The sequence below is a fragment of the Cydia strobilella genome, chromosome 4 (assembly GCF_947568885.1).
Source record: "Cydia strobilella chromosome 4, ilCydStro3.1, whole genome shotgun sequence".
NCBI lineage: Eukaryota > Metazoa > Arthropoda > Insecta > Lepidoptera > Tortricidae > Cydia > Cydia strobilella.
In genome coordinates, this window is record NC_086044.1 from 2131047 (window position 1) to 2142846 (window position 11800).

Sequence of the window (11800 nt, forward strand, 5' to 3'; positions counted from 1 at the left end):
TAACTGCTAGTTATCTATGTCATCATACGTCATTTAGCTATTTTTCCATTTTGTTTTTTTGTAAAACCGTAAAATATAGCCGCTTTATATAATATAATTATTATTTATCTTGCCACATATGAGTCAAAATAGTGTGTAATGTGGAGTCTTGCCAGTTCGCGCTTCGCGCCTCCTTTGACGCGGGCTAATAAACCAACAAAAAACGGGGAACCTAGGCGCGAAGGCGTGAACAATCTGCGAAATCGACGCCACGCTTACGTTCGCGGCTTCGCGCATGAGTGTGGAGAGACCTTAAGACAGTATGTTGCTCAGTATTATTCTCTCTGTCTGTAGACAGTCCTTTGACAAACTATAATAAGCTTTAAATAAGTTATTGGCAAAAATTTCATTTTTGGTACAAGCTTTTATAGCTGACTGTACTTTTCTTTCCACATGAAACTTAAAGCATAACGTCCCCTGAACTCGACTTGCAACATCTTTTGGGAAATGTCATAGATGTGTCAATGTCATAAGCTAACCTAAACAATTTTTGAATTGACCAAAACATGCTTTTTTTTCTGCTAAACTTGTTGATGTTGAGTTAAATCAAAGTAAAGTTTAGGTTTTATAGTTACCAAAGTAAGTATAGTCTTGATATTGCAGTGAAATAATGGCTAAAGTTCATAGATTCTTACCTAGTTGTAAAAAAAACAATGTTATTGTAATTGCAGATGTTAGAAGCAGAAGTAAACAACGAACGGACGATACTGGATTACCTGAATGAGGACTGCTGGCGCGCCGTGCTGCAGTACGTGCCGGTGCAGGACCTCATACGGACAGAGCGCGCCAGCCGCCGGTGGCAGGGTATGGTGCTGACGTACTTGGAAGGTAAGGACTGTAAGGAGTAAACTAACTTTAAAAATAATACGGGACTTAATCGCTTAAGGTTACGTTTATTATATGGCCTGACGTTAAAAATCCTGTTAGTTTAAATCAACATTATACCTAAGGGTAAGGGGGTAGTACCTAAATTCTGTTTTTTTATTCCATAGACTAAAATGACAACCACAAATGTCAAGCGTAGAAATAATGTGACCAGCTTAAAACAAACAGTGCTAATCTTTGATTTCGGTTTGTGAATAACCGATAAATATTAAATTAATTTTCGATTTAACCGGTGGCCATCTCAGCAGGGCTTCGCTTGGATCCTGCCAAATGCCTACAAATAATTTTTTGTTTTTTAAATATGTTCAAGGGTCCTAGACATATCTCTAGGAACCCCCACCACTCAATGTATAATATTTCTGTGATTTTCAATCAAAAGGGTACTTATTGTTGGTTGTCAATAAGGCGCTTTTTCCATATAGCTTCAATTCGAAATCAACCTTATCGACAAGCGACAATGTGGTACCTTTTGGCTGAAAACATCACATTTATACATAAGGTTTAGGATACTGCAATGTCAAATGTAAGGTCATGTAGGGTAACAGAAACATAGTTTATTTTACTCGGGGTAAAAGTAACAGTATGAGGATTCCCTATAAGTGTTACTCTTGTCCTAGTGTTTGTCTTACCCCATCTGACCTTACAATGTTTTCTTTTCCAGGAGTCCGAATTATCATTGAGAGAGAAGACTTGAACAAGGAAAAAATCCTACTTAAATACAACATCTGCAGTCTAAAGACATCGAGATATAAGTCGTTTATAAATTGGACCAACAAACTCGGCCCATCAGTTGTGTCCACTTACTGCCACAAATTGGAGAATCTAGCAATAATCAATGAAAATTGCCCCAACTTAGAAGGCCTTCAGGTACAGTTGTCAAATATTTTTGTTGCAGATAAAATTTGGTGAATAAATAGTGTTACCAATTCTGTATATTATCCTAAAAAAATCTACCTCTAAGTTACAAAAACATATGCATATGCTACTGTTACACAATGGAAAATGACATATGTACGTTTTTTGTCCCAAATTGAGATCTCGTATTTAAGCTCTTTAAACCTGCCACATTTTTAACCAATTTTAATGAAAATAGAAATTTGGAAAAAAAAATCAGCCCAATTATAAAACTGGTCCAGATTAATCCCTCGCTATTTACTTTAACTGTGCCACATAGTTTGAATAAAGGAATTTAAGAAGTATTTACGTAAACTATGGTCCTCCAAAAGTGCCATAATTTTGGGAAAATTTCCTATTATTTAACAGATCAAATTCCTGGTATTAGTTAGTTAGTTAGTTTTTATTGTATATAAGAATCAGGTTACATTGCAGGTCGAATATACAATTACACGTTCAGTTACACTGAGACTTTACCTTTTCAGGTGTACATACATTTGCAACACATATATTTACATATTTATCTAAATACTGCACATACTTATGACTAACTTAAATAATCATTAACACAGTAAAAACATTTTTCTATAAGCCACATTTTTGTGTTTGACTTGAATAGTTTAAGATCCATGTCTTTAAAACGATCCAGTAACTTGTTATAAATTGTGATACACATAATATAGGCGTTTTTTTGCAGTGAGTGACAAGTTTACGTATGGCTTAGGCAATCTATGTTTGTATTTAGGTCTAGTTACGCGGGAACCCAATGTGTTATTATCCGTGAATAGGTATTTATATTTGTGGACAAAAACAGAAACTTCATATATATAGAGACTGGGAAAAGTAAGAATGTTATGTTTTATAAAATATGGACGGCATCAATCTCTAGGATGAACTGAAAATATGGCTCTAATGCAGCGCTTTTGGACAATGAATACGTTATGTTTATCAGTGCAGTATCCCCAGATTGTTATGCCATATCTTAAAATCGAATGTACATATCCATTATGTGCTCTTGAACATTTCTAATTAACATTTCCACCAATAACAGCATAGAAAAGACCTGCTGTGGCTGCTGTATCCTCAAGAAATTAAGATAACTGCAAGTGTATGATGGTTCTCTATCTCTCTTACTTTCTTCAAGACTAGACTGTTATGTACAGTTAATTAAATTATTACAGTTATCCCGTATTGTAAGTGGACCCGAACTGCTCCGACACAATTTAAATGACAACTTCAAGTTCCTGCGCGAGCTCTCCTTCCAAGGATGCTCTGTAAGTATAAACTGAAATGAATGGATTACTTATAAGACATTTGTTTTTTTTTTGGCAAAATATAGAGTTTTGAAATATTAAAATTTGCAAGTATACAGGCTGATAACTCTGCAGTTAAAGCATGGTATAATAAAATCAAGGTACTCTCTTCCGAGACTCGCGAACCACGTGACTGACACAAAATGAAAAAAAATGAAATGAAAATGAAAAAGGTTTAATTAGGCAAAAAACATTACATCACAGAAAACTTGACAGTGGTCCCCAAACTAGGCCGAGCCTGTATCTTGGGAACCACAGAGAGTTCGTAAGCAACACAAGCAAGCAAACAAGCCTACGTCATCGTGCTGTTAAAAGGTTCACGATGACGTAGGCTTGTGTCAGTCACGCGGTTCGCGAGTCTCGGAAGAGAGTACCAGGCGGAGTATATTATTATACCATGAGTTAAAGATAAAGAAAATAAGAACCTGGCTTTTAATCTTTAAAGGGATAAAGGGGCCCACGGAAATTCAAAATGTTATAAATTAAAAAAAAAACCGGCCAAGTTCGAGTCGGACTCGCGCACCGAGGGTTCCGTGCTTTTTAGTATTTGTTGTTATAGCGACAACAGAAATACATCATCTGTGAAAATTTCAACTGTCTAGCTATCACGGTTCATGAGATACAGCCTGGTGACAGACAGACGGACAGCGGAGTCTTAGTAATAGGGTCCCGTTTTTACCCTTTGGGTACGGAACCCTAAAAATGAATTAAAAGATATTTATATTTAACCTTCATCACCACTCTATACAATTCAAAGAAACATACTTTTTTCAGATACAAGACAGCCATGTGACTGAATTCATAGCAGATAGAGCCTTAGAAAAACTAGATATCCGCAATTGCGCTCATTTACGTGGTCTTTGTTTTGATAGTTTGAACTTGTCAAACTTAAAATCGCTCACCCTTGAATGTAATACCGAGTTATATGCGTCCAACGACTTACTTTCCATCATTGACCGAAGATCAGATGGAGAAATGCAGACTGTGTTATATAAAATGCCCAAATTGGAATGCCTAGAGCTGCATGGTGGGTATGTGCATGGGAATGTACTGTCTGAGCAGTTAAGTCGGCTGTCCCGGTTGAAGCAACTGAGTGTGACGTGTCAACTGGAGTATCGGCATGTGGAAGTCATAACACGCTGTTGTCAGGAACTTCGCAGCTTGGAGCTGTTAGACTGTCAATGTGAGTAAATCCATACTAATATATAATATTATAAATGCGAAAGTCTGTCTGTCTGTCTTTCTGTCTGTGTGTTCCCTCTTCACACTTAAACCGCTGAATCCCGCTGAGGTTGTGTCCCTGAGAAGGACATAGGATAGTTTTTTTCCCGAAAATCATCCCTTAAGAAAGTAAAAAGCGGGGTGGAATTGAGATAATTAATGAAGTGCCTGCTAATTTGGGTGCATAATATGCTCAAATTGATTGATTGCTATGAGATTTTTTCCAGGCGCTATACTTACTTTAGCTGCTGTTACTAAGTCCACGCAGATGAAGTCGCGGGCAAAAGCTAGTTTTTATACATTTTTCACCTCAGCAGCTCGAACAAGCCTACTTTCGTCACTCCCTGGAGTGAAGAAAGTCGCACTTTCCTCACTGCCACTTAATACTAACCTTTTAACCTTTAATATGTTGTCACTACTGAGGTGAAAAAAGAATATGTGTCACACGAGAGCAAAGTTATTTTACATCTCGTGTTTTTGAGTCCCTCGCTACGATCAAGATTCTAACTTTGAATCACGAGCGAAGCGAGAATAAGAATAATTTCGAGTGATTCTATTATATAATCTTTCGCTTTTTCGGGACTCAAAATCAACACTCGCAAGAAAAACCAACTTTCCTCTCTTGTTGCACAAATAACTATTGCAATCCATTACGGAAATTGACACATGGATTACCTAGGAATTAATAGTGTATGACTTTTGTAAAAAAAACACCTGCATAAATAAAAAAACTAGGAAAAATTATGATTTAAAGGGATTTCTAATAAATCTAAATTAAACTATCGTGAGACATATTTTAAAATATTTAAAGAAAAACAGTTACTCACGTGAACTATCTAAAAAAAACATATTTCTAAAAAGTCTTCATCATATTCAATGCCAATCAATCACCTTATAAAATGGATGGCAGATAGCTTTTTACGTGAACTATTTAAAGTAATAGAGTTGTGCACTAATGGCCTGGAGTGTACAGACCTGATGGGAGTCGACGTGATCTGGCGGCACGCCGGCTCCCGTCTCACGACGCTGAAGCTGGACCAGTTCTACATCGCGCGCGACGACGACGTCGTAGAGCTCGTCAAAGGCTGCCCCCAGCTTCAGGTAGGTAGTAGTAGCTACACAGCACAGGCACAGGGTAGGGGGACACAGGGCGGACACGCTATACCTACATCAAAAATCACTTGCGTTTCTATGTGTGAACGGCATGTCTGTACACGCGGCATGCGTCATTGTGTGAGTAAGTTGCTTAAAACAGTACTGAGCGTTCGGCAAAAGGTCGTCAATCTGCTGTCGCGGGGCGAGGTAATTCGAATCGGGGCGGGGCGGTGCTTGGCCGTTCTGTATAATACTATTGCTTATTCTGTGGTAGTAGGTAGGAAAATTTAATAACATTGTGTAATGTTGTCACACGCGTCGGGACGAGTGTGGCAGCATGTACGATCTCCCTCGGTCCAGACGGGACCTCGGGTTATGTCTCGACAGCTCAGGGATGAGAGGACAGAGGGGCGAGTAAAGAAACACTGATTTATATCTCTACAATCTACGGGCTTTTATGCCGGTTTATTTCCAATAGGATCAAACTTGTATGCTAGCCTACGCTAATGCGCACGGGACGGGATCCCTTATTCGGGATGTTAATGACGGGCGCGAATCCCTAATCTATCCGCGACAACCATACGGGGTTGTGCTGACCCTCGGGACGGTCGGCAGGGTCAGGCTTTCGGTGTACGGAACGGGAATCGGGGTTGTACCGAAGGATAGAGTGACAAACGTGTAACCACACGCTGCGCTACTATTCCTTCGGGCGGAGTGACTGATCTCGGGGCAAGGACAGTGTGCTGGGCGTCTACCACGCTCCCGGCACTACTGTCCCCAAGGGAAAGGTATAGAATCCTCTAGCAAGGTACCCGGGCTGACGCGTGAATCACACACCGCTCAGCTAGAATGCAGTGCCCCTAGCAGCCGATCCGCGACTGCGAAGAACACTCCTCGATCGCTGCGAGTGCGCGGCGTTATATACGGTTCGGCGCGCGGGGTGCGGGGCGCGGTCGGCGGTGGGGCGCGGCGCGCGGAAAGGCGGCCGGTTCTGCGTGGCTGTGTTGCGGTGCCGCCTTGTATGTGTGCGTGCTGTGGCGCGTCACGTCATCACAATTAGCTCCATGCATGAATTTATTTTTATTTTTGGATTCATTTTTTATATCGTTGGAACACCAAAAATGATAAAAATACTTTTGTAAACCTTAACATTATTTTATTAAAAAATATTTAAAATGTTGAAAATTTTTGAGCGGTTGAAAGGCTCATAATTTTTGGCGCGAATTCGACAGAGCGTGATGACGTCACACGTTGGGCGGCCCAACTGACGTTTGCTACTAATGACACTAATCTGTCGAACGCGTGACGTCACGTGGCGTTTCGAGCGTTTCGCTCACTAGCTTTTCGCGGGCAAATTTTTGTACTTTTTATTTATAATTTTAAGTAATTAAATGGTAATTTAAAAACGGAAATGCATTTGTAACATGATATAACGGTAACAAACATCCGAATAAAACATTTTTCGTTCAAATATAAACTTCATGCATGAGGCTAATTGTCTGCAGTGAGTGTTTAAGCTAACTGCACCAACTTGGCAACCTACTCGTATCTACAGAGTATGAATAAAATAAACGTCTAAATTCTACGAAAATATGGGGCATTTTTTATGAAAAGGGACCTTATTGTCGATGGCGCTTACGCCGCACAGCGTCGCGCGGTATTGTATTTATCGGAAGATCGTTTATAATGGCGTAAGCGCCATCGACAATAAGGTCCCTTTTTATAGAAAATACCACATATGTGTTAAGGGGACCACAACCTGCAATGCGTCGAGCGTGCAATGAAATGGAGCCATTCGTATATTTTTGCGTCAAGGCCACTTGGTTTGCACATTTACAGCGGCGCTGCCACACTTTGTCGCTGCCTAGTCTTAGTAGATAGAAGTATTTAAACCAGATAGCGACACTCCTCCTTTCGGGCATTTATTTATTAGGATCCGGGTATGTCCTGGACCCGGGTATGTCCTTAAACTGCGTCCGGACCCGGATATGTCCTTAAACTACATCCAAAAGAGAGGTATGGGCACTGTGAATGACATCTCGCTTTGTGTGGTAGGGCACAGGACAGCGGAATGTCATTCCAGATCTAGAGCAGAGCCCAACTGGGGAAGTACCTCCTCCTTACAGAAAACCGCAGCCAAATAACACTAGACCCTACTCATAGTGTTGTGTTCCTGCCGGTAAGTTGCGGTAAGTAAGGTTGCCAGAGCTCAACGAGGGAGTGGAGTGTTAGGGTCGGCAACGCGCGTGTAATATCTCCGGTGTTGCAGGCGTCCATAGGCTACGGTAACTGCTTACCATCAGGCGGGCCGTATGCTTGATTGCCACCGACGTGGTATAAAAAAAAACTCGGTTCCGTTCGACTCCGCAATGCTCCAAACAATTATTAGGGTTGACACAACTTGACGTCTCTTTGCGTGCACGACCACAGATAAGATAATGACTTGAATTTTGACAATCCTAAATAGCCGAAAGGGATGGTGGCATACATTAGAAAGGGATATCATAATTCGTCCCTGAATCGCTGTCAAACTTCGGTTTTGTAGGAAGTGCCCTTTCTGTACGGTAGTACTATTATTTATTCTGTGGTAGAAGTGAGTTGAACTATAGTAAGTCAAGCAAATCTTCTTAGTAGAAAAAGGCGCGAAATTTAAATTTTCTATGGGACGGTTGTTAACGACTCGTCTTTGTTCGGGCATCTTCGGGAGCCGTCGCCGACGCAATGCATGGTGCGGGGCGCGGGGCAGCGGGGCCGGCAACGGCCATTCTATTCTCTCGGCAATCTTGCGACGGACGGTCGAGCCCGTCCGCTTACCGTGATATTATAACACCTCTGTATCATCAAGTTAATATTATACGTGCATGTATTGGACTACGAGTGTCATTTAGCTCACCTCATCCACGACCCCAAGATCTTCTCGTCCACCCTTACATGCGTGGACAACAGTAATCCTTCGCGCCTGCATTTTTTAAGCCGCCTTTTTCTACTGACAGGATTTGGTTGACCAAGTATAATAATATTGGGCTAACTTTCACTGCCAGTCGCTGACCATTGGCGGTGCGGAGAGGCTGACTAGTGCGCTGCCGGCGCGCGCGGCGGCGGCGCGGCGCGAGGTCGCCCCCGGGGGCCCCGGGCGCCCCGGGGGGGGCCCCGGGCGCCCCGGCCGGCCGCTGCGGCTCGACCTCAGCTATACTAACCTCTCGGACGAGTATTATCTACGACTAGTAAGTGCCATTCTAACAACAACTACAGGGTTGGACGCTCAAGGCTTTTTACACATGGCGCCTATATCATTTTGAAGGTTTCCACTGTCGATCCTACCAATAGACCAATAGTACCAATAGTGTCAAGTCCCACCAGGTTTGACAACTTGTCTGTGCGTGTTTCTCACAACGTGACGTAACGCGCTCCAATTTGCGTTTGCAGTCTCGTGATGCTGGGCATTACTTTAAATACTTGTAATAGTACATTTCGATGCTAGTGCGGAAAGTATGTCATTACTTCCCGAGTACCGAGATATCTCTCTCGCCTACGGCTCGTGGCAAGACTCGGGACGAGTGAAGAATGACATATCCGCACGTGTATCGAACGACGTTTTTTAATACAGTTGCGAAAAAATAAGAAAAGCAACAAGTAAGGAATGGAATTAGAAACTTTTATATTATTAATTCTGTGACACTGACAGCATTGACATTGACATTACGAAGAGGTGTTTTTCTAGCTTTTATTCGACTAGAATAGATTTTGTTATTATTATTGAACCCACTTCAATGAAAGCTTTTTTTTCAAATGCATGTTCTATAAGAGAGAAACAATTGTAAATATTAAAACATTGTACTATTATTACCTAAATATCGTTATAAAAACAATATCGAATGTTGCCTTTGGAAACTTAAAACATTCTTGCAGTAAGAAAATACGCCTCTTCTTTGACAAGCGTTCCGTTCCATTCAGACAACTTATTAAGAACGGTTTTTCAACATTAAAAAATAAACGTGTACTTATAATGATGACGAGGTAAGTAATAAAATATGAAATATGCATATTTTTCGTATTCTTACAACAGTAGGTTTTAATGTTGATTACAACGTTTAAAGGAAACTAATATTAACACTCATCAATACGTAGTCATGAATTGGAACAAGTTAAAATTTAAAAAAATTGGAAAAGTAAAAACCACTAGTTCGCGAAAACCAACTTTCCGCACGCTAAACAGCCACGAAAAGTAGCACTTTTTGAGAAACTGTATTAAAAAATATTTTTAATTAATTTATTACGCATATTTACACTTACAAAATATGATTTTCAGCATTCTAATATTCCCTGCTATGGTATAAACATTTCATTTTATATATTCGCGATTCATGTCAACATTCCTATTGTTATGTCTCTACAATGTTATCTCAAGATTAATAGGAATTTAGGAATGGTTGGCGAAAAGATCGCTGAGGAACATTTTACTTCAGTTGTGTTGTGCGTGTTCTAATGCCCTAACTTTGATCACTAAGCGCCACTTGCACCATCCCACTAACCCGGGGTTAACCGGTTAAACCGTTAACCTAGTGTCAAATTGTACTGGTAACCATGGCAACTCCAGGTTTAACCGGTTAATCCCGAGTTAGTGAACGGTGCAAGTGGCATTAAGAAGCTTTAACCTTGATCTTGGATTAAATAGAATTGATTTAAACTAATACGATTTTCGCTCATAATTTTAAAAAAAACACATCATAATTCATCATAATTTTAAAGCTAACGTCACGTTCGAAACGTCAGGCCATAAATAAACATTTACGCGATTAAGTCCCGTGTTAGTTTTAAAATTATAAATAGAACTGGTTGACATCAAACAGTTCTATTGACATCTTCGGTTGTCTTTGACAAATTTTTTGGTTAAAAATGGTTCATTCATTAATTACGTCACACGAATTTCGAGGTTTTTATGACCCCTCCCCCCTGGTGTGACGTCACATTTTTTCAATGAAATCGGCAAATCGAATTAAGTATTATTAATATTTCATAAAATGTTACTAAAGAAATATTAGTAATTTTATAACCCAAAACAGATTAGAAAAGAAAATTAAACGATTATCGTTCCAAAAACTTGTTATTTAACTGTACAGCGAATAAAATAATTTAAATAAGTTAAAGTGACGTCACAGTTTATGACTCCCCCTGCCCATTGTCACAACATGTCACATTTTCTTGACCCCCCTAAACGTGTGATGTAATTAATGGATGACCCCTAATCACTGTTACTCAAAACGTTAGGGAAGGTCTCCTAAGACCGTACTGGCCTGTCAGCACAGGATCTGGTAGCTGCCATTCTCCTCACGTGTGAGTCAAAAACCGACATTGGCAAATTCACCCTGTGCAAAATTGCAGGGAGTAAAAGCCAGATAGGAAAAAAAGGGCACCATATAAAAAATCCAGCATGTATGTGCTTACTGCTTGTTAGAAAAATTACATGTTTTATTTTTCTACAGCAGGACCGAGGAGGGCTTGAGGAATACGAAGAAATGAAAACAAAATATGAAGAGTTGATAGTAATTCTCGAGAATACGATGGGCGAGTATGACGACGAAGATCAGTCTGACGAAGAATTCCAGGATGACTTCGATTATTATGACTATTCGTATGATGATTATGACGAGGTCGAGGAGGAGGAAAGTGATCAGGAGGAGGAATAGGATTGATAATAAAGTCTGATAAATAATAATGTTTTGTAAAATGTGACTATGTCATTTAATTTTTTTATATACTAGGGTGACTGCTAAAGTTATCGGTCACTCCATAGTAATTGGCTACTCTTAACAGTAAGACTTCTATTGTTTTTTTTTGTTAAGTGGCCAATAATATAGCACTCACCCTATGTCATTCCATTGTTTTTTCGTTGTGAAACTCATAGCTATTGTTAAGTCTATCGTGCCATGACATTAAACTGTTATGATTTATACAATGTTGTTTTATTAGGGTTCCGTACCCAAAGGGTAAAAGCGGGACCCTATTACTAAGACTCCGCTGTCCGTCTGTCTGTCACCAGGCTGTATCTCATGAACCGTGATAGCTAGACAGTTGAAATTTTCACAGATGATGTATTTCTGTTGCCGCTATAACAAATACTACAAAGTACGGAACCCTCGGTGCGCGAGTCCGATTCGCACTTGGCCGGTTTTTTTTCTTTTTTTTGACACAATGTGGGTCTGCAAAAAGTCAGTTGCACTATGCTGTACACCAGGTGAACCCCACTGGACAGTAACTATTTTTTCACCACACCAGCTGGTAAAGGCTCTCTTGATTGTTCAAAAACTGATAAGAAAGTTGCATTTTATTCACATGTGAGACAAGTTCACAAT

The 11800-nt window shown here is 40.1% G+C and overlaps 1 protein-coding gene across 1 annotated transcript; it reads left to right on the forward strand.

Moving 5' to 3' along the window:
* The first annotated feature begins 491 nt into the window (after positions 1–491).
* LOC134741126 (uncharacterized) lies at positions 492–11403 on the forward strand. The gene is made up of 8 exons (XM_063673894.1): positions 492–618; positions 711–867; positions 1586–1791; positions 3000–3092; positions 3906–4314; positions 5326–5453; positions 8489–8671; positions 10931–11403. The coding sequence occupies exons 2-8, from the start codon at positions 711–713 to the stop codon at positions 11132–11134; spliced, it is 1380 nt and encodes a 459-aa protein (XP_063529964.1). The 5' UTR covers positions 492–618; the 3' UTR covers positions 11135–11403.
* Positions 11404–11800: the final 397 nt, after the last annotated feature.

What these genes read in the sequence shown, in the direction of transcription:
- LOC134741126 (XM_063673894.1), top strand. Translation starts at nt 711, where the DNA reads ATGTTAGAAGCAGAAGTAAACAACGAACGGACGATACTGGATTACCTG. An exon ending in TCTCCTTCCAAGGATGCTCT is followed by an intron (nt 3,093 to 3,905) that starts GTAAGTATAAAC and finishes TACTTTTTTCAG; the next exon opens with ATACAAGACAGCCATGTGAC. An exon ending in AAGGCTGCCCCCAGCTTCAG is followed by an intron (nt 5,454 to 8,488) that starts GTAGGTAGTAGT and finishes TTTCACTGCCAG; the next exon opens with TCGCTGACCATTGGCGGTGC.